The 22,522-nt window shown below is 44.5% G+C and overlaps 1 protein-coding gene across 3 annotated transcripts in view; it reads right to left on the bottom strand.

Moving 5' to 3' along the window:
* NOL4 (nucleolar protein 4) overlaps nt 1-22,522 on the bottom strand; it is a 245,823-nt gene that overhangs the window by 176,142 nt on the left and 47,159 nt on the right. For all 3 annotated transcript variants that reach the window (XM_065399159.1, XM_065399160.1, XM_065399161.1), the window contains exons 3-5: nt 14,025-14,136; nt 13,372-13,484; nt 4,080-4,212 (exon numbers count right to left, since the gene is read on the bottom strand). In XM_065399159.1, coding sequence (XP_065255231.1) covers nt 4,080-4,212; nt 13,372-13,484; nt 14,025-14,136 — 358 coding nt within the window. The remainder of the gene's footprint in view (nt 1-4,079; nt 4,213-13,371; nt 13,485-14,024; nt 14,137-22,522) is intronic.

Below are 22,522 nucleotides of genomic sequence, written 5' to 3'. Positions count from 1 at the left end.
GCACCATGAGAGGACTCTCAAGCAATTTAAAGAAATCTACCCCATTCCTATACACTACAAATGCTCCAATATTTTAAAAAAAAAAAATTTAAATCAAGTATTAGACCCTTATTAATATCTTTGTATCAACAGAGTTTCTGGCTAAAGTTTAATCATGACATTTTTAATTTTAACTGTAAACAGCTCTACAGGTTTCATATAATAATGAAAATGTCTGTAGGGGAAAGTTATATACTTAAAGAACTTTTAAAAAAATAGTGCTAGCTTAAAAATTAAGTTTGCAGACAAAGCACAAGTCAAAAGAGGTCTTAACTCATTTTGGTATGTTTTAGTATAGGAAACAGTACTGTGAATAGCTATAGCTTCCATCTTATTCCAATTAAAACAAAGTGGTCCATTTTATCCCCCTCCTGATGACTGGCTTTATTGGTAACTCAAATAATAGTAGCAAAACATTAAATTCACACCAGTTTCTAGGGACCTACCCAAATGAGTCCCTACTTTCCTCTGCAGAAGCTTCCCCACCCATCCCTTTCTCTTATTCTGGGAGAGGTGAGTTGCTACAATGAGTCTGCAGAATTTACTCAGCAGTTTTGCACAAGGTTCTAACTCCTGCTAACAGCAGGTCAACAGAAGAACTTTGTTTCTCCATGCAGCTCTTGTTAGCCTCTTAACGGAAGCATTTAAAGGACAGCTTTCACAACAAAACCCGCTTTGAAGAGCTTTAAAATCTAGTAACCCCCAATTAAAAGCACACAGACTCGTCTTTTAGACAGACTAAAGATGTTTACAAACCCTGCCTTCAATCTATGATCTGAGGCAAGGGCTGATGGGTCTGGCCTGATAATATCAGAGTCCCCAGAGCAGCATCAGGGGTCAAACAAACAAAGCTCAGCTGTTTGGCTGGAGCTCTGCCTGCAGGTAAGTGATAAATAGGGTCTCTCACAAAGAATCAGCTTAGAACAAGGGGATAGGAAGCTTGGAAGAGGCCAGAGAGACATAGAACTAGACTTACAGAAAGTAGGTGGGGTAATTAAGTAGCTTGCAATCCTGTTAACCAGCTAGCTCCTGTGGCTGCCTTATATACACTCTACTCCACTGGGAGACCAGCCAACTGGGGCTGCCCCAGAAGGGGATATGGCCAGGGCAGCTGGGGAATGATTTGATTGCAAACTGTCTCGCAGCTCCTCCCCAATGGTTGCAGGTACAGGTGCTTGGGGTGCTATTTTATCCCTTTCACCAGCAAGTGTTAATCAAGTCCCTATTGTTTAAAAATGTATGAAGTCTATTTTGCAGTGAGAACTGCCCTTAATGATATCATTGTGGATCCGGTGCTATAGGTGAAATTCATCTCTCCTCCACCGCCCCTCCATAAAGCTTGAGTAAAAGGGCTTTGTGTGGAGAACAGCATGCAGGCCGGGGAATGGAATTTATCCTCAGTCCCTAGGAAAGGCACAGAGCTGGAAGGCAATCAGGGGGTGACTATTGATGAAATAATTGCTGCTGACCTTATGGGAGGATTTGCATGTCTGAATTGTGACCCCTTGTGCAATCCTCACTCAGCACTATGAACTGGCACAGACTCCTGTGTGCTTTCCAGAGGCCACAGCATGTGGCTGATCTGCCTACGCTCTTCCCAGCTCTGTGCATAGCTACCAGGAAGCTTCCAAACATGTAGAGGGCCTTGCTTAGGCCCAGCAAAATAGCATGATTTTTACCCTTTATATGCATCTTGTATTCATCCTTGCAGTGTTTAAATTAAAACAGCTTGATCATGGAAGGTGCACAGAATGCACTAGAAGACCATGAACATCCTTAAGTCACAATTCTTCCAGCATGCTTTCTGCAGCTCACAGCATTGGGCCCCTAACTGAATATTATGTTAATGAAGAGGTGGAACTATATTTACAATTGTGGAATCATGGTCTAATACAGTGACACTCAGACCTCAGTGGTTCAGGAGCCCAATTAGCGATCAACATTATCCAAAAGAACCACAGTAGAGTGACTTCATTGTTTATATATATATATATATTCTTCGCTATTCTGACCAAATATTATTTTATCAACTAAAATTGGCTAATAATAAAAGCATCCTGATTTGGTTAATAACTATATCGCACTGTTTCAATGTCATGTGCTGCAAAGAGCCTCAGGAGACTCATTAAAAAGCCATTTGCAACCCCTGAGCCTCAGTGTGAGTATCACTGATTTAATACACTAAACTGTTAGGACTTGCAGGGCAATTGTCTTTCACCCTATGCTTCACATTTAGTGATAGGGCCTGCTTCACCACTGCATCACTCCAGTGTATACTGATGTAACACCATGATTTCAGTTGTGTTACTCCAGTTATATGCTGGTGTAATTCAGTAGTGAATCAGGACTTGTCTCCCAAGAGACTCAGATTCCACAATGGTGGTGATATCTATAAATATCAATAGAACAGATTACACACATGTACACACACACTAGACCAAGAGCTTGATTAACCTATGGTTACAGGTTTGCAAAGTGTTACCAATGCTAGGAAGTCTTTCCAAAGAGGAGACTGTGGTGGCACAAATTAGTCTTCCACTCCCCCACAGCCCGAGCTAATTTTTTATTATGATCAGTAGTCCAAGGTATAAATTTATAATCCAGACCCCCACCCACAATCCAAAGCAGAACTTCCACTGAAGTCAATGACCAGTTTGTGCAGCGATCCACGGTAGAATTCTCGCTTTATGTAGTAACTAAATTTTAATGACTAAAGATTCACCTTTACATCACCACTAGTTCTACCCTTTGTTTCTCTTTCTTTATCATTCTTCTTTCTTTGTTTCTCTCCTTCTTCCCTGTCTTTGTGTGTCTCCTCCATTCTTCCTTCTGCATTTCCTTCCCTGCAGCAACTTCCAATTCTCAACCTGTTGTTTTTCATTTCCATCCCTACCCCCATTCCATCCACTAAAATGATCAGTGATTAAATAGTTAATATTGACACTTATGTGTCTTCACTGGGCTTTGGAGACTACACTCCAATAAGATAACTAAGGAATGGGGGAGTTCATACTCTGAGCCATTGTCTGAAGCTGTTTGCAGACCCAGAAAGATGTTGCTGTATTGATTTATACTCTCTTCTTGTGTGGAATATTGTCTTCACAATCACAAGGGCTAGAAACTTACTTTTTATTTTTAACAAAAGCTTAGTTTCTGGATCATGTGACTACTTCTGTTGGGCAAAATAAATGCACCAAGTGGGCTAGATCCAGCCCACAGGTCATGTTTGACATCACTGCTTTAAGCAACAGTCCTGAAATCTGAATCATTTCATCAAGTAAATCTCATATCTACAAAGCTAAAGACATATATTGTTTCAGTGTATACTCTTTGTCTGGCTTACACTAATTCTTTAGTTCTCCCATCTGTTTAGGTTTTTTATATAACAAAGAATGAACTATATTTTCATAGTGGATTTTGTTGTGGTCTTTGGGGTGGGGGGGGAGCACAAAAGCAAGCTCCACAGAAATAAGGTATAACCTGTGATTGTATGTAAAGAGAGTATCCACTCTAACTATGGGCTAGATTGTGTCCCAGCACACAGCTCAGTCCATTGCAGCCCAGAATCAGCCCAGAGAAGCATGTGTAGTGCAGGCAGCCACAGTTCCCTATCTCCTTCCCCCTTGCTGCTGGAGAGTGGTAGACTGGTGCTCAGAACTAAGATTCCAGGTGAGGGAAGAGTAGGCAGCCATGCAGTACCCCTTGTCTCCCCATTCCTGGACCCAATGTCTAGATAGCCACGCAGAGGTGAAGGGTTGCAGGGATTTTACTTCCCCTTATACCATGTGTGGACACACTATATATTTAATAATATAAAAAACCCAGCATGCTATGGTGTAAAAGTGCCTACTTGTAAGCAACAATTAGCTGGCAAAAAATTAAACCCTGTCATCCGTGTGTTGAGACAAAGTGAATCTATGTCTCAAGTTGCCTATTAAAATAGATTCTCAAGTAAAGGACATGGCAGGTTCTGAATGAAGGTAATGCACAAAAGAGGGATGAACATACTATTATTATTATCTAGTTATTAAAAAGCTTACCATCTTGCTGGCTCTGAAGATTCTGAGGACTTTGCATTCTTTCTTCAAGATTAGAACTGAGATCAGAGTTCACAGCCGACATCCTGGTGGAGTCACTCATATCAAACTCATCACTTTCTATGGAACTTTCATCCTGCAAATTTAAAATTTCATGTTTCACTTGCATTAGGAAAAGTCAAGATAACTTTCAAATATGATGTTCATGCTACACCTATCTTGCTAATTCATACTAATGACTAGGGGACCCTTGGTGAATTAGTGAGTAAGGAAACAAACATAAGAAGATCAAGGATAATGCATCACAAAATGTACTATGATCATTTATTTGACAAGTGCAGTTCAGGTTTAATTAATTATGATAATACAAATATTAGTATGTGTTCTCTAGACTATTTCGTACAAGCAAAGTGTTAGTAGTCTGAAAACTGAAGACAGCTTTTGGCTATTAAATCTCGGTGGAACAGGACAGTTCTCCATTTTTTGTGCTTGAATTGCTCACCTTACCTGAATGAGTGGTGCCATTGACAATATGCGACTTTATAATGAAATTCTGGCCTCATTGAAGTCAAAACTGGCATCTTCTTACTCCCCCCTGGCCCAGACTTGTTCACAATGAAATCAAAGGCAAAACTAGCTAATATAATTGTGGGAGAGTGAGATGGATTTTATTCTGGCTCACACATCTTCAATATAATTCTTAACTACTAATTCTGATTACAGAATCTTTTATTGATGATGATGTGTGAGCTCATGTTAATAGTCCCACTGAAGTCAATGGCTCGACACCTGTGCTTAAAGTTAAGCATGTTCATAAGTGTTTGCCGGGTTTGGAGTTTGAGCTGGAAGTCAATGAGAGACAAACATGGAAAGCCCCCATGACATTTCTGCAGTCTCTTTTAAGAATATAATAACATTTCCAAAGGCTTGTCTGTTAGCAACAAGAGTTTTAGAGAAAACCCAAAAAGCAATAAGGCTGATGAAACAGTATCCACTGAAGAAGAGTTTTAAATGCTTTATGAAGAAAATGAGGCATATTCATTTTCTCTTTCCTAAACACCGAATTTTAAGTAGCAGGCAATGGACTGCATTTTAATTTTTTTGTTTGTTAGTAAACATGAATGATTTAGAAAAATTTAGCTAATGCTAGAATTAGATGTTAATGAACTGGTCTGGATGGAGATTAATATCATTATTATTTTCTTTTCACCTGGTCCCTGAATGAACTTTCTCTTTTGTCTCAATGATTTTTCTGGACAATATTGATATTTCTTTAGTAGCGGGGGAGAATGTTTCCCTAGAACCAGTGTCACTAATTGCTAAATTGGACAGGTAAAGGGCTAGGCTGTTCCTAACCCCGGGCAGGTGTCCAAGTGGGGAGAGGGTGCTGGAAGACTCCCCCTTGTACCTCGACACAGATGTTAATGGCAGACTCAGTCCTTGGATTACAATAAACAAAACACCCCACCCCAAGCAAAGCTTTCTACAACTTGAACAGGGGGAAGAGCCAGAACCTCCACAAAGGGCACCGGGGCGAGGCAATCTCATTAATGTGGGAGTTGCTCCGATACTACACTTGCGAGTTACAGCGCTGTAAAGGCTCCCCCAGCGCTGTAACTCACTCCTCGTCCACACTGGCAAGGCATTTGCAGCGCTGTATCTCCGTGGTTGCAGCGCTGCATGTACTCCACGTCCCCGAGAGGAACAGCGTGTATTGCGCTGCCGCTGCAGCGCTGCGGCACCAGTGTGGCCGCCCAATGCGCTGTGACTGGCCTCCAGAAGTATTCGGCAGTATCCCACAATGCCTGTTCTAGCCACTCTGGTCATCAGTTCAAACTCTACTGCCCTGGCCTCAGGTAACCAACCATGTGACCCGCCCTTTACATTCCCCGGGAATTTTAAAAATCCCCTTCCTGTTTGCTCAGCCCGGCATGGTGTGGAGTGCTATCAGCGAATCTTTCCAGGTGACCATGCCTCCACACGCCAAGCGAGCCCCAGCATGGAGCAATGGCGAGTTGCTGGACCTCATCAGTGTTTGGGGGGAGGAAGCTGTGCAGTCCCAGCTGCGCTCCAGCCGTAGGAATTACGATACCTTCGGGAAGGTATCGAAGGACATGATGGAAAGGGGCCATGACCGGGACGCCCTGCAGTGCAGGATTAAAGTGAAGGAGCTGCGGAGTGCCTACCGCAAAGCCCGCGACGCAAACGGCCGCTCGGGTGCTCCCCCCGCGACCTGCCGATTCTACAAAGAGCTGGATGCGATACTTGGGGTTAACCCCACCTCCACTCCGAGCACCACCATGGACACTTCAGAGCTGGTGGGGGGGGGGAGGAGGAGGAAAACGGGAGTGAGGGTGGTGGGCCGGATGGAGACACCCCGGAATCCCTGGAGCCATGCAGCCAGGAGCTCTTCTCAAGCCAGGAGGAAGGTAGCCAGTCGCAGCGGCCGGTACTTGGTGGAGGACAAACAGAAGAGCAGGTTCCCGGTAAGCGGTTTTTTTTTCGGGAAGGAATTTTTTCGGTGCAGGCTCTTTGGGAGAGGAGGGTTAGGCATGCATGCCTAGATGCGGAATAGTGCATCGATGTGGTTTATCACATCGCGGTAATCGGCCTCGGTAATCTCCTCGAATGTCTCATCCAGAACGTGTGCAATGCGCTTGCGCAGGTTTATCGGGAGATCCACCGTGGTCCTTGTCCCAGCCAGGCTAACGTGTCCGTGCCACTGTGCCGCGAGGGGTGGGGGGACCATTGCTGCACACAGGCAAGCTGCATATGGGCCAGGGCGGAAGCCGCATTGCAGTAGAAGACCCTCCCTTGCTTCCCAGGTCACCCTCAGCAGCGAGATATCGTCCAGGATGAACTCCTGTGGAAAATGTTGGGACAGTGTTCAGTGTAGGTGCCCCCTGAAGCTGTTGGCTCTCCCCAAGGCACAGAAACCCAGAGGACGGTGCAGCCCTGAAACAATCAGTCCCCCTTACTCACCATTTTGAGGCTCCCGTGGGATATGTGTGCTCTGTTTCGGACGGGAAAATTATGCTATTGTGTAGACCCTGTGTGTTTTCTACTCCTTAAGTGCGGGGGAAATCATTACTCTGTCTGGTATAAACAATGCTGCCTCTGTTAAATGTTGCATTTTGCCTATACAGCTGCATCAACCTTGAGACCTCAGCCGTCCCTCTTATCGCCTGCTCAGAGACTGCAAAGACTCAGGAAGAGACCACGAAAAAGCAAAAAAGACATGCTGCAAGAAGTGATGTGGCAATCTATTAAAGAGAATGAGAAAGCACAGAACTGGAGGGAGAGAGAAAGCAGGATCCGCCAGGAAAATGCAGAGCACCGGTGGCAAAGCACGGAGCACCGGCAGTAAAGCACGGATCGGCTCATAAGCATCCTGGAGCGCCAAGCAGACGCTATCCAGGAGCTCGTAGCCATGCAGAAGGAGCAGTACCACAAACGCCACCCCCCCCACAGCCCTTGTCCCAAAACTCTTTCCGTTGTGCCCCACTGTCACCTCCAACCCACTTTCCCCAACTTCCGTGTTCTTCACGCCACCAGCTGCCTCCAACACCAGTATCTTCACCACCCAGCCCTGAAAACCATGACCCTTACCCTCTGCACTCAACCCCCATCACCATGCAGTATAGCTATCCTGAAGTGCAGCACTCACTGCACAGCACACCAGACAGGACATACGCGAATCTGTGATTGTACCGTTCCCCACTCCACCCCCTTGTTTCTTTTCAATAAATAATTTTTTTTTCTTTTCAATAAATGGATTTTTTGGCTTTGAAAACATTCTTTATTATTGCATAAAGTAAAAGACTCCTTAGCCCAGGAAATAAACAGGCACTGCAAGTCTGCTTGTCTGCTTAGCAAACACTGATTCCTAAAGATTGGAACTACTGCACTTCACTCCCGTGCAGGAGATATCACTGCTGGTTTTCAGCCTCAAATTGCTCCCTCAAAGCATCCCTAATCCTTGCAGCCCCGCGCTGGGCCCCTGTAATAGCCCTGCTCTCTGGCTGTGCAAATTCAGCCTCCAGGTGTTGAACCTCAGAGGTCCATGCCTGAGTGAAGTTTTTACCCTTCCCTTCACAAATATTATGGAGGGCACAACACGCGGATATAACCGCGGGGATGCTGTTTTCGGCCAAGTCCAGCTTCCCATACAGAGATCGCCAGCGGGCCTTTAAACAGCCAAAGGCACACTCCACAGTCATTCGGCACCGGCTCAGCCTGTAGTTGAACCGTTCCTTGCTGCTGTCAAGGCTCCCTGTGTAGGGTTTCATGAGCCACGGCATTAACGGCTAAGCGGGATCTCCAAGGATCACAATGGGCATTTCAACTTCCCCTACAGTGATCTTCCGCTCTGGGAAAAAAGTCCCGGCCTGCATCTTTCTGAACAGCCAAGTGTTCCGAAAGATGCGTGCGTCATGCACCTTTCCGGGCCAGCCTGTGTTAATGTCAATGAAACACCCACAGTGATCCACAAGCACCTGGAGAACCATAGAGAAATACCCCTTCCGATTAACGTACTCGGATCCTAGGTGTGGTGGTGCCAGAATAGGAATGTGCGTCCCATCTATCGCCCCTCCACAGTTAGGGAACCCCATTTGTGCAAAGCCATCCACTATGTCCTGCACGTTACCCAGAGTCACGGTTCTTCTGAGTAGGATGCGATTAATGGCCCTGCAAACTTGCATCAACACGATTCCAACGGTCGACTTTCCCACTCCAAACTGGTTTGCGACCGACCGGTAGCTGTCTGGAGTTGCCAGCTTCCAGATTGCAATAGCCACCCGCTTCTCCACTGGCAGGGCAGCTCTCAATCTCGTGTCCTTGTGCCGCAGGGTGGGGGCGAGCTCCTCAGACAGTCCCATGAAAGTGGCTTTTCTCATCCGAAAGTTCTGCAGCCACTGCTCGTCATCCCAGACTTCCATGACGATGTGATCCCACCACTCAGTGCTTGTTTCCCGAGCCCAAAAGCGGTGTTCCACGGTGCTGAGCGTGTCCGTGAATGCCACAAGCAATTTCATATCATACGCGTTACGCGGCTCAATAGCATCGTCGGACTCCTCACTCTCACTGTCACTTTGGATCTTAAGGAATAGTTCGACAGCCAAACGTGACGTGCTGGCGAGATAAGTTAGCATACATCTCAGCAGTTCGGACTCCATTTCCCGCAGACAGATCGCACTGCACAGAAACCATTGAAAGATGGCGCCAAAGATGGACAGAAACAAAGGGATTTCTGGGATGCGAAGCGATGCATCACGGGGCGTTGGGACAGGACCCAGAATGCCCCGCACCCACACCCCCTTCCCACAACCCACGGCACCAGAATGGGAAGAGGTGCTCTGAGGGATAGCTGCCCCTAATGCACCACTCCCAATGGCACAGCAAATGCTGCAAATGTGGCCACGACAGTGCGCTGGGCAGCTGTCAGTGTGGACAGACTGCAGCGCTTTCCCTACTCAGCTGTACGAAGACAGGTTTAACTCACAGCGCTGTACAGCTGCAAGTGTAGCCAAGATGGTGGGTACCACAACAAAGCCATCAGACAGACTAGCTGGAATGTAAGAGCTGCTGGAGGCTAGTGCCCACAGCAACAGTAGCCTCCTGATAGGAAGGAGAGATGCAAGGGCAAGACCCAGTCTCCCTCTGCACCTGTAAGGATGGGGCCTTTTCCTGTAGCCATATTACAAGGTCTGAGGCCTTTTTCTGCAGTCATATTAGAAGAGCAGCAACCATAAGCCAAGAAGCAGAAAGTCACATCCTCACGTTCCATCTAAATTACATTAAAACAATGTAATATCGGGGTGTTAAGAAGGTGCTCCTGTACTAATAGTACCCACCATCACCAGATAAAGAAATAGATCTTAAGATGGTTAAAGAAAACTTTGATAACATTCTGTCTGGCAAGAAATCACTTATCAGCAGTTGTGGTTGTGAAATCCCTACTTCTTTATTTTGTCTTTATGGTCCCCACTTCTCTATTGTTTATCTGTATAGTCTCTGGTTCTTTGATTGTTTCTGTTACATAACTAATTTTGCAAGGTGTAAATCAATTAAGTTGGTGGGGTATGATTGGTTAAAGAATTGTTTTACAATATGTTAGGATTGGTTAGAAAATTGTTTAGTAATATTTTAGTAAAATGATTGGTTAAGATACAGCTAAGCAAGACTCAAGTTTCACTATATAAACTGTGGTCCAAAAGAAAGTTCTTTGGAACCAACTCCAGGACACAGCCCCAAGATCAGAACTGCTAGACCTCAACACCCTGTCAATCACGCCGTGCAGAAGCTGGAGTCCACAGATGCCCTGATCCTGACTGTCCATCAAGAAAAGTTCATGTGCCTTATTGGGAGTGGTGAGCATTGTATGCTTAGTGTGTGCATTCTGTTTTGGTAACTGTTAATAAATAGAGGTTAAGGATATTACTGTGTAAGGCTTTTTCACTGGTAAAAGACCCCATAAACCCTCAAAAGATTATGCTCTGAGCCCTAAGAACTGGGCAAGGGTAGATACACCTCTACCCCGATATAATGCGACCCGATATAACACGAATTTGGATATAATGCGGTAAAGCAGCGTTCCGGGGGGGGGGGGGCTGCGCACTCCGGCGGATCAAAGCAAGTTCGATATAACGCGGTAAGATTTTTTTGGCTCCCGAGGACAGCGTTATATTGGGGTAGAGGTGTATTTAAATTAACCAGATTACTCCCTGAGCCCTAGGAACTGGGTAAGGGTAGGTTCCTTTCGCCCAGAGCCCTAGGGACTGTGAAAGGAATTGGGGTGCCTAAATCAAGTGGGTTACACCTTGAGCCCTAGGAACTGGGTAAAGGTGGGTGCCTTGTGTGTAACAGAGAATTTTGTGCAGGCAACACACCATCTTGTACAGGGGAAATGCATACTGCACTCTTTCAAAGGTTGAATCAGCATCTACATTCCCCCAGCCCTCAGGCACAATGGGATAGATTCTAAGGCCAGTGCAGGGACCAAGGGGAGGTAGTTCACATCTTGCTAATTCTGGGGCTGCTGAGGGCTGGTTTGGCTCCTAGAGCAGGCTAGGGCAATCCTGGCTGCCCATGCCCCCTATCAACCTGTACAGCTGGAGAATAACAAGGCATAGGAGAATGCTGGCCGCGCCTCCTCTTCTGCTCCTGGCCCACTCCAGAATACCCTTGGGGCTCCACTGGCTCTGTAAATGATGTGCAATCCTGCTCTACCCTATCCTCTGTGTGTGGGGGTGCATGCAGAGGGAGCGGGGGGCTGTTGTCAGCTGCAGCACAGAGGTAAATTCCCCAGTGCTGCTGTGAGCTCCTGGTGGGCCAGGGTGGTTCTGCACACCACCCTTATCAAGGGCTGTATCTAAAAACTACAGCTTAGCCCAATGTGTTTGGGGTGACAGATTACTATTTATGAGGGACTGGATTACTATGCTGGCTAGCTGTAGTATATACATTAGTTGTCACCTCAGATCCTCTCCTCCCACAATGATACAAAGATGATGAGTGAAACCTTGGAAACAGAATCTTAGTATAAATCAAAGGATGGATTTTTAAAGTGCACCATATTCCATGCAATAGTTTGAAGACGTGTTGCAGAAATGCTCCTACTTCATATTGTTACATTTTCACTGCCATTTTGTTCTTGGTGCCAAAATATAATATCTAGGCACTGAAGGTATGTATCAGTTGTGAGACAAGTTTAAAAATGACCGTGAGACTGTCATTTGCGACGCTGCTGCTTATTAGCAAATGCTCATTGTGCAAATGAAATACATTACAAATTGCAACACCATTCCTTGCTACAATGTGGCAAAGATTTCATACACAGCAAGACTGCGTTTGCATGATCGAAGACGCCATGCTGTCAGCTACAGAGGGAGTGCAGGAAGAAGTGAGTGCTTCCTACTACCATTATATCACTCCTGCTGGCTGACCTGGATGGAAAACTGGTACACTGAAGGGGGCCTGATTCCTGTCATTAGGCCAGAAAGGACAATACTGAAATGCTTGAGCTGTGGCAGAGGAGGAGTACACTGTAGTAGATGGCCCTACTCCAGCATTAGTGCTGTGCCCTGTATGACAAGAGTGATTCTCAATGGGAGGAAGGGGAAAAGTGAAAGAAGAAAGTAGCTTTAAGCAGCACTGCAAGGATAAAGCCTCTGATCTACTGCTGTTGGTGGTTCTGGAATCAGCTTCCCAACCAGAGGTAGCCAACTCAGGGGAGCCTGGCTGTGGGGAAGAGGAGATCAGGCAGCAGTTGTGTGGAGTTCTCGTAGGGAATTGCAGAAAACCCCCAGTAAAGAAAAGTACTGACAATCCATTTTTTGTGGGGATTTGAACAGTTCATGAATTGCCAACAATAGTCCATAGCTACTTATTATGAAAGAGAATCTCGCTGGCTTTACAGAATTCAAGAGTCAATCAGGATCTTTGCCATAATCCAGCTGTTATGGTTGTTTTTAAAGGTTTTTCTTTAAAAAAAAATCAAATTCAGATTATTTCTTGCAGGTAGGCATAAGGACACAGCATGTAAGACTGTTTTTTGGCTGGCATAGAACTGGGCTCCTAACTATTTGGCAACTTGCATGGTAAATGAATACATTTCTATCAAAGTGAGTTTATTACAAATAATTTGCCAGCTCCCATGCAATTCATGAAGCACTTTCCAATATCTGAAAAAGCACGGCATGAATCAAGGAAAAGAACATAAATAATCAAAAAAGCGGTTTAGTCCCAATTCCCTTTGACGAAGCCCAGTTCTTTGCCTGGTTCCCTTTTTATTCATTCTGATAGAAACTCCAATTCAGCAAAGCACTTAGGCACAAGCTTAACTCTAAGCACAAACTTAAGTGTTTGCTGAATTAGGGATGGAGCTTCTAGGAAGGATGGATTAATTCCCTATATGCTTCCCAGTGAGGTCCTTAGTCCTAATGATCCAAAACAATCCTTTATTGCTTCCATTTCCACTCCCACACTGTGTTGCATCTTGGCTACTGACCTTGAGAACTGGATGGCATTCACTTCAGGACCTGATAATAATGTCCCCTCTGAAAGTGGAAGTCACTGCTGAGCACAGGACTAATCCAGGACTGGATATACTGCCTCCAAACCCTTCGCAGCCCCCACTGGCCCAGTCACATAAAAGGCAATGTCTAACACTTGAACTAATATCTCTTGTACAGCAGCACAGAGTGCTTCACCAAAGCCACTGGGTCTAAGGAGACCGTCAGTGTCTGGCCCATAATAGCAACTGTAAACCAACTTTGAATATTTGAATTTTTACCTCATCTTGTTGTGAATTTAGTAGCTGCAGTTTCATGTGCTTCATGTAGGCCATAGTAATTGGCATATTGTAATCAATCATACTGGTCACCAAAGTTGGAGGTTTTCCATTATCTGTAACATAAATATGTTTATTATGCATGTAACATAAATATGTTTATTATGCATGATATATTGGAGGGCACCTCTGTCTAATCTGCAGTCAAATGTCGGACAGTTTCTGTCATTTGGCTCCAACTTTGGCATTTTCAATTGCTCTTTGGCTGTACAGATAGAAGTTTCCATGGAAAAAAATATGTGAATCAAGCACAAGCCCAGGAAAAATTATGAGCTCTTCTATGCTAAATGACTACAGTGCATGCACCCCATTTATCCCCTACTTTTAAATGGATGTATAAACATTTCCAAAGAAAAATAAATGATTTCCTCCAGGTAAAATCATCTTTCTATCGAGGATGAGCATGGCATTACACTCTATCCCTTATGTGAATGCAGAAGATTCACTACTTTATAACTTAACTAAATGAGATGATCTGACTTGTTGAACTGTTCCAGTCTACCAAATTTTTATGAACCTTCACTTAAACTAGAAAAATATAAATGGTTATTAGGAATAAAATTACTTTACATCCCACCATTTGACACTAAAACTACCTTTATGATCCGCTCCATCTGGGTTTAAATGCATTCTTTTCTGGCACTCTGAGCAGCTCATTAGAAATCGTGTCACCGCTTCTCTAGGCAGGAAGGCATAGGTCTCTGAAATCTGAAATGAATAACAAAATATAGGTGTTATTATATAAGCTGACTGAACATGATTTAACAGAACTGATCATTATATTTCCGTATAAGGCATATTATTCCATAATGCCAGGAAGCACAATGGAAGCATGTACTACATACTATGCAGCATTTCCAGAAACATCTACCTAATCTGGCTACTTATTTAATGGCTAATAATAGTCGATTCTGAAAAAATGAACTCATTTTAAAAGGCGCTTTGTTTTCTTATTTATATTTTTTGCAATTTCTTTTCAGCAAAAATATTCATATATAACAGGCACCCAAGTGAGGGGGTTATTTTAAACAAACTGAAAAGCTCCCAGCTATTTTTGTTACAGCTTGTACCACAAAAACTTCCTTAGTTTCTAGATTTTATTTATTTTAATTTTAACAATATGTCAACAAATAGGTACCGGACCCAAGAGATTAGGAATGTTGACAGTCTCCTTCCTCACTGTTCTATTCTTGTCTTCGTTACATCTTTTATTGAAAATCTTCACAGAGTCAGTGATTAATACTCTGATTTAAATAAAGCCTTCCTGCTAATCACCCTAGAATTTAGCAGTCAATCAACCTCTATGGTTCCTTTGGCACACCTTGAAGTAATACATTTTGGCCATCCAGTCCAAAATGATCAGATTTTCATATTTTATGTTCACACACAACCATAAAGTCTGACACCTGAGGGTATGTGCTTCTGGTCTCCTGCAGATCAGCAAACACAACTAGTGCCACAATGAATTTCTAGGCCTCAATTTGCCAATTGACTGCTTTGCAAAGCAGATTGCTCCTGAAGAGATAGTCAGATTCAGCAGCAGAAATTAAAAGAGTAGTAGATTGACACCCACTTGTACTCTGCTGCTGGGAAGCCTGCAGCAGGATCCCACTTAGCTACTGAAGGGTGGCAATGCTGATGCAAGTCGACATAGGGGACCAAGGTGAAAAGATGGAGGGCTAAATTCAGAGGAGGTATGTGTAAAGTGGTGTAAGTTACATTTCAGTAAATGGGGTAAGTGCAGTTAAATATGTGAAAGTAGGTCTAACTAAGCGCAAGGGAGCAGGAAGAAGGTGAGCTAACCTATTTTAACCATCTTATCCCCTTCTTTTGGCAATCTGTCTCCTGGCTACTCAGGGCTGTAAATTATACTCCCTTAAACACTTCAGTGGAGCAGATTCAGAAGTGAAAATGTCACTAAATTGGTGTGAGTTTAAATTGGTGTAATTTATATGCTGATGGGCCCTTAAACTCACCCATCAATTTGGTTTGAAGGGATGAAATAAGCAGCAAACTATGCATTAAAAATTATTAAGAATGTGAATTATACCATTATGTCTATGCTACTAATGTAAAGGCTGTTTGATTGTTTCCATTATAAACCTCTGTTTCAGGGGTGTTATAACATGAGAAAATTTCTTTCTGAACTGAAACTTGGCACATATTGTCTTAGCCCCAAAAAAGGTTGTCTGAAAATATTAAACTAAGGCACTTTTTAAATTACAAATTCTGCAAATAAAAAAAATTTGTATTTCAGATCAATTTTGCCCACTTCTACACAACAAAAACAGCTGATTTTTTTTAAAGCATGAAAATATTAGTTGGATTGAGTTTTTACAGCATCTAAAAAAGAATAACTTAAAATCAGCTAGAAATTAACATTTAGAAATTAGTAAGTGCACATATGCAGCCAACGCTCTTTCATAACATTTTAACACATTTGGAGTTTGGCTGTATTGAAATTAATTGGCCTTACCCATGGATTCATTAGTAGCCTGGATTTGATAGGAATGTTCCATGCATCCTAATCAAGCATTTCTGTCGAATTCTGATTCCACTTAAATAGGATTGAAATCCTCTGTCGGGAACAACTGAGTTAAGCCCCCGATTTGATGGGAGTGCTCCCCTGACTACAAGGAAACATCAACTCCCACAACTGAATTTGTTCACATGGCAGATCCTTCTGTCTCCAACCTCTCACTATATGTATTCAGGGATACCCATCCTTATATAATGCTAACCTTGGCCAACTTCCCCTTTCTTTTACCTAGTGAATTGGCTCAGATTACTTAAATTTTATGGGCTAAATATTCAGCTGGTTTAGGTTTAGTTCAATGAGCGTCAAGTCATTGGAGCTATGCCAATTTCCACCAGCTCAGGATCTGGCCCTCGTATTTTTATGCATTTATTTTTAAATGATAAATTGTGCTTCCCAGTAGTTTGCTACAGTACTGCTTGTGTGTGTGCAGCAAATTACTCTCCTGGGGTAGCAAATGGGAAAGTGATGCATTTTGCTTCCATCACCAGAAAAATAAAAATTGTGGGACCAAATCGTGCTTGCCTTTCTCACAGAAGGAGTCCTATTGAGTTAATTCGTGCTTTTCATGTCAGTGAGGACAGCAAGAGTTGGTCAGTGATCTTATTTTATAAGAAAATGTTCTTTGTGTCCTTCCAGTTCTACCAAAAGAAGCCAGTAATGGCCCAGTTCTGCAACCCTTGCTCATGTCAGTATTCCCATGGGTGTCTGTGGCATTGCTCTTTAGAGTAAAGACTATAGTTAAGGGCTGTAAGAGAGAAGGACTTGTAACTTCCTAGCATGCCCAACATCAGCTTCTCTCACACAAGCATGGACGAGTAGGGGGAGACTTACACAGATCATTAGAAAATTCCATAAGTAGAAGTGTAACTATAGTACTGTGGCAGGTGGGGCTGCCTCACAGCACCCCTCTGCAGGGCCAAGCCTGGTGTTGCTGGTGCCCCTTGTCCCAGTCCACCAGATGTGGCCATAAGCTAAGTATCAGGCTATACCAGGGATGAAAGTGAGCCGGTACTGGCCGCGGCAGCCCTTTAATGACCCTGCCCCTTTTGCCTCCCCTGTCGGGGGCCCTGCCGGTAGGGTCCATACCGGCAGGGCCGCCGACGGTGGGGGGGAAGGGGCAGCAACGTTAAAGCGCTGCCGCAGCGCTTTAAGGATCCTCAAAGCGCTGCAGCGGCAGCATTTTAACATTGCTGCCCCTTCCCTCCGTCGGCGGCCCTGCCAGTACGGACCCGACAGGTGAGGCAAAAGGAGCAGGGACATTAAAGTGCTGCCATGGCAGCGCTTTAATGTGGGCTGGGTATGGGCTGGTGTGGGTTCTTACCGGTATGGGGGGCCACCGACGGGGGGGAAGGTGTGGCAAAGTTAAAGCACTGCTGCGGCAAAGGACCCTGCAGCGCTTTAATGTCCCTGCCCCTTTTGCCCCCCCAGGCCACTGACGGGCGGGGAGGGGCAAAGGGAGCAGCTGACCTGGGGCCGGCAATTTAAAAGGGCCTGGATCTCTGGACCCCGCTCCCCTACGACAGCAGCAGCGTCTGGAGCTCCAGGCCCTTTAAATCAACACAGAACCCCGGGCGGCGCGGTCCAAGGGCTAGCTGGGGGATGCTGACCCCCCAGCCCCGCCCCTTCTGCCCGAGGCTCCGCCCCTTCCGGGGGCCAGGTCCACCCCCCCCGTACCGGTAAGTGTCCTCAATTACTTTCACCCCTGGGCTATAAATAGTTCAATAAATATAACAAACTCAGACTTTGGCAATCTGCACCTTTAAACTACCAAACAAAACAAAACTCCAAGGCAAACTCCTATCTGGAGTGCTTGAGGTCAAGGCCCTGGCCTGGCTCTGGGATTCTGGGCTATTACAGAGGAACTCCTCCTGCATCCCAATCTCACCTTGCACTGCCCTGAGAAGAAGCAGGCAAACCTTCTTAACAGGCCTGCTGGCTCTTGACTGGTCAGCATTTCCTCCTGGCACTTATTGAGGCCTTTAAGCCTTCTCTGTTCCATTGTAATTTTAATATGTGGAGATAATTGCCTCTGTGTTCTGCTTTCAATGTTTAGATTATTTTAGTGCATTATGTGTTATTTATTATGTAGCCTTTTTTAGCTACACGATTATTTTCAAAACTAACAAGCACTAAACTAAGAGGTAGGTCTTAGGGCACATGTGGCAAATGTGAGGAACAGAAGTGAGATTTTGCAAGTGAACTTAATAACCCTTAAGGCATTAACAACAGAGTACATGTGTATAGTATGGAAGAGATGGTATGTCAGAAAAGCATATACAGTCGTTTCATATCTTTTCTTTAAAAAAAAAAAATATCAGAAAGGAACCAGAGGGAAAAAATAGAAGGTGGTATATAGCCCCAAGCCCAGGGCCATCAAATCAGGTAGTTGAACCAGATTCCTTGATGACAGGAGTCTTCTTCCTCCCTGACATCAGGCTAACAAATGAAGACAGACTTATTTCATTATTAATTATTATTATTATTATTATTATTATTATTACATGGTTTTATAGGGAATTGGGGTACATTGTATACAGATTAGATCAAGACCAAACAGCATTGCGTCCAAAGCAGGGATCTTATGCTATGCAATCTCCATTCCCTCCTTCAAGTAATGGAACCAACATCCTGAATGGGCTAGAGATGGGGAATAGCAATTAGTTGACAAAATGCCAGGAGATTCCAAAACTGCAGTATGTAGATAGCCAGAACAAATATGCCAATTAAAAATACATAGGGCTTGATTGTGCTCAGCCTGTGTGTGGTTGTGTGAAGGGATGGAGAGGGCACAAGGAACCCTTCTCACACTTTGAGGCCTTTGCTAGGTCTGGGCACAATTGCAGTCTTTATGGTTCCCTGAGAACAAGGTCTGCTCTAGGCAAGTGACGCTGTTGGAGGGAAAGTGCTGGCCCCTGGTCCTGCTCTGTCTCTGTGCTGGCTAGTGAAGCTGGCCTAACAGGTGAGAATATGGGAGCACATGCTGCACCCTGTCAAAGAGTTGCACTTCCCCTGGGAGCAATAGTTATAATGTTTAGCGGGCAATGGACAAGGTGTTTGTGTGATCTGATTTTTCAAACTATCACGTGTCTGTCACTGTTCAAATCTTTTGCTATAGAGGGTGGGAGAGAAGAGGAAAGAGGTGATAAGCTACATAAACTTTGGCTGCACAAACTCAAACTGGAAAGCCCTGTTGTTGAACCACCTGGGTGAACTGTTAAACCCTGGCTCAGCTGACCGCTCACATTCACCTACATGATCAGAGACTTTTCATCAAATTGCTTTCCCTTGACATGGCAACAACATTAGCAGCTCATATCTTATACTTCATATACACACCACAAACCTATCCCCCTCCCATCTCATCTTCCTGTTACACTTTCCTCACTTCAGGTGCTGCAAAATTATTAACTGTTTTCTATCCACATTGGTCCTGCTGCTTAGACATTGTAAGCCTCATCTCAAACCTGCTATTTAGACATCTAGGCCTATCTTAAACGCTTTTAACATGTCAGTTATCTGAGATACTTGTCATAGACCCCTACCTTACATGGAGGGGGTACAGGTTAGAAGGGATATGATGTTTTAAGTATAACTTTAACAATTAATTTCCTGGCCTTTTGATTTTTTTAAAATTAATTACATCTTTTTCCTTAAGTGAGCAAAGGCAGAGTGGGGAAGAGGCATTCAAAGGGGATGGTGTAGTCATCACAGCTAGTGAAGAGAAAAAACTGAAGTTAGAACGTAATTGTTTTTTTTTCTAGAAGGGGATTCAATTGTAGCTTGTATTAAATAAACATTCCTTCTGAGACTTTTAAAAAGTCTACAGAATTCTTTGCTCTTAGGGTTTGTTTGTTTTTTCAAAATGAATGAATGGTATATTTATGTGAACACAGAATTCTTCTGTGTTGATGAATACTCTGGCATTTACATAGGAGATAAATTAGTAATCGTGTGCTTAGGACCTGCTTCAAGAAGACTAGTCTAATTTACACACCAAATTCTGCTCTTGTTTACATTGGTGTAAATCCAGAGTAAGCCCACTGACTTCAATATGCAGATATTTTGAATTTACAGTGGTGTGAGAGCAGAACTTGAATCCCAGGATGACAAAAAATGGTCCATGGTTTTGTTTCATGGATTGGCATTGTTTCAATTATGCCAGTGCTAAATTGCCTCTGACTTTTTCTATATCCTCTTTTAGCTTTTGCACTGGTGATCATATACCAAGAAGGTCCCCATTTCATGCTCAGTAACACATTCTGACACGTATCTAGTTAGGGAGCTACTCACTGTCCCATGGATGATGTAAGGCTTTACATTAACAATTATAGGGTAAATGAATCATACAGGTAGGGGAACATGACCCAACATATAATTTACCAAAGTGGGGTACTTACTGTATGTGATTATCTGCATAAATTATATGAAAATCAATCATAAACAAAGCTATAGGGCTAAGTTAACGTCTTCTATAGGAAAGCTCAAGGGGAAGAAAGAGTGCTCTAAAATTTAAGGCTTGATCCCTGAGCCTGGCCCAGCTGTGCTCAGAACTGGACCTGAGAGGAGCCAAAGGTGCCCCTGATCTTGTGGCCTACCAGAGGCCATTTTGGTACAATTTAGATCAGGCTGAATTATTCCTGTTTGCAATGGCCCACAGAGACCAGTTCCAACAGTTGAGGATTATTGGATTGCTGTCACACTCCTGCCACACCCTTTTGCTCTAGCCACACCTCTGACATGCCCTCTGTGCCTGGGCATCAGTACAGGCCCAGCCAGGGATTCTCTTTCCACTACTGCAATGGATATGAACTTGAAGAGTTCCCAATACATTCTCTCTTCAGGGGAAAAGGAGATGCCGCCATGCAGACGATGTAGGAGACCTGGAGATGTAGCTTTGCAACAGTGAAGAGGGTCCTCAAGGATTACAGGACTGGAAATCACACATCCTAAGTCCTCCCTGTGGAATCCATGTCTTTCCATGCTGTATTCTGTCCTCTTCTTCCACTGGTAGCATAACTCACTCAGGAGCTGTGCTGACACTGACTCCCCCCCCCCTTACCACTACACAGTAGCCCCTGCTCTACCGAGATAGATGCCAGTGAGAGGAAAGTTAATGCTGCTAACAACAAAATGAATGTGTGTGCTTTTCTGAGCCCCACAGACCAGTGGGCCTGGGTCCAAGAAGCCTTAATATGCCTATAGTTATAAGTGCTAAACACCACAAGCATTATTTGTAGAGAAATTACTTTGTGCAAGGAGTTGGCCATTTTCTCCTCTGCTTAGCAAAATAAACAAACCCAGAAGAGAAAGAGGAGTGCAATGAATTTAAGGACAGGCATATTGGGCCAGATTACCTTTTCTTGCTTCTTCTTATCTCCTTATGAGCATTTTCACAAGGGATCCAAAGGTAATTAGATAATGTAACATGAAACAGAACAATGACCTGGGAGGCTAGAAGAAGCTCCTATACTTAAAGTCATATTCTGGATGCAGCTGGACAGTGCAAATCAGGTAACGTGCCTCCGTAAAAGCTCATAAAGGTTCATTGTTTATTTTTTGTGTTTTATCCTGAGAGACGATGACTAGGTTCCTGGATAATGGCAAATATATATACAAAAATGTAAAATAAAGATGTTAAAATTTTTGAAAGATGCAAGCTGAGGCCCTGCCTTACTCCAGTTTTATGCTGGTATAATGGAGTGTAAAACTGGAGTAATGTGGTGGTGAATCAGGGCCTGAATATACTCCTGAGCCCTACTCCCCGTGGCGGATTAGCCCATGGGCTCCAGCCAACTGGGAGGCCTCAGAGCCCCGTGTGAGCGGGGAAAGGCCCTTTGCCCTAAGCCCGCTCCCAGGCAGCAGTCCCAGGCAGGTGGGGGGGCAGCGATGGGGGAAGTATCGCCCCCGACCCCGCTCCCCACTGTCCGGGCAGGGGAAACCCCTGTGACTCCAGACCCCACTCCCTGGTGGCAGCGCCCGCTGGGTGGGCGGGGCAGGCGCGGCAGTGGGGGAAGCCCCCCACACAACCTTGACCCCGCTCCCTGGCAGCAGCGCCAGGTGCGGCGGCGGGGAAAGCCCTCAGCACTCCTAGACCCTGGCCCCAGCAGCAGCCAGGCAGTGGGGGGACAGAGCTTCTCCGGTCTTGGGGCCACAGTGGGGGGGAAGAATGGGGGAGACCCTGGGTGAAACAGGGGTGGGGCCCCAGGGAACGGGTAGAAAGGGATGGGGCTGTGTTCACATGTGGAGGGGGTGGAATGGGGGTGGAACCATAGGTGGAAGGGGTAGGGAGGGCCCCCCCCACTTGCTCTGGCCCAGGACTCCAGGAAATATTAATCCATCTCTGCCTACTCCAACACTTGTTACTCAATCAGTGAGAGAACTAAGTAGAACTGTTTTATTGTTGCCATTTGTTTGAAAGGCAAGAAGTAACGAAAAGAGAGAAAACAAACTAAGGTAGTCATGAATGTTTATGGACTTGCAATGCTGAAAACTAAAGAGCCTCTTTTAGTCTAACAAGTCAATGTATAATTCAAGCATCTGTAGTGAGATTTCTGC

The sequence above is a fragment of the Emys orbicularis genome, chromosome 2 (assembly GCF_028017835.1).
Source record: "Emys orbicularis isolate rEmyOrb1 chromosome 2, rEmyOrb1.hap1, whole genome shotgun sequence".
In the NCBI taxonomy this organism is placed as follows: Eukaryota; Metazoa; Chordata; order Testudines; family Emydidae; genus Emys; species Emys orbicularis.
Note: the sequence above shows the minus strand (reverse complement) of the source record. Positions and strands in the feature narration are given on the sequence as shown.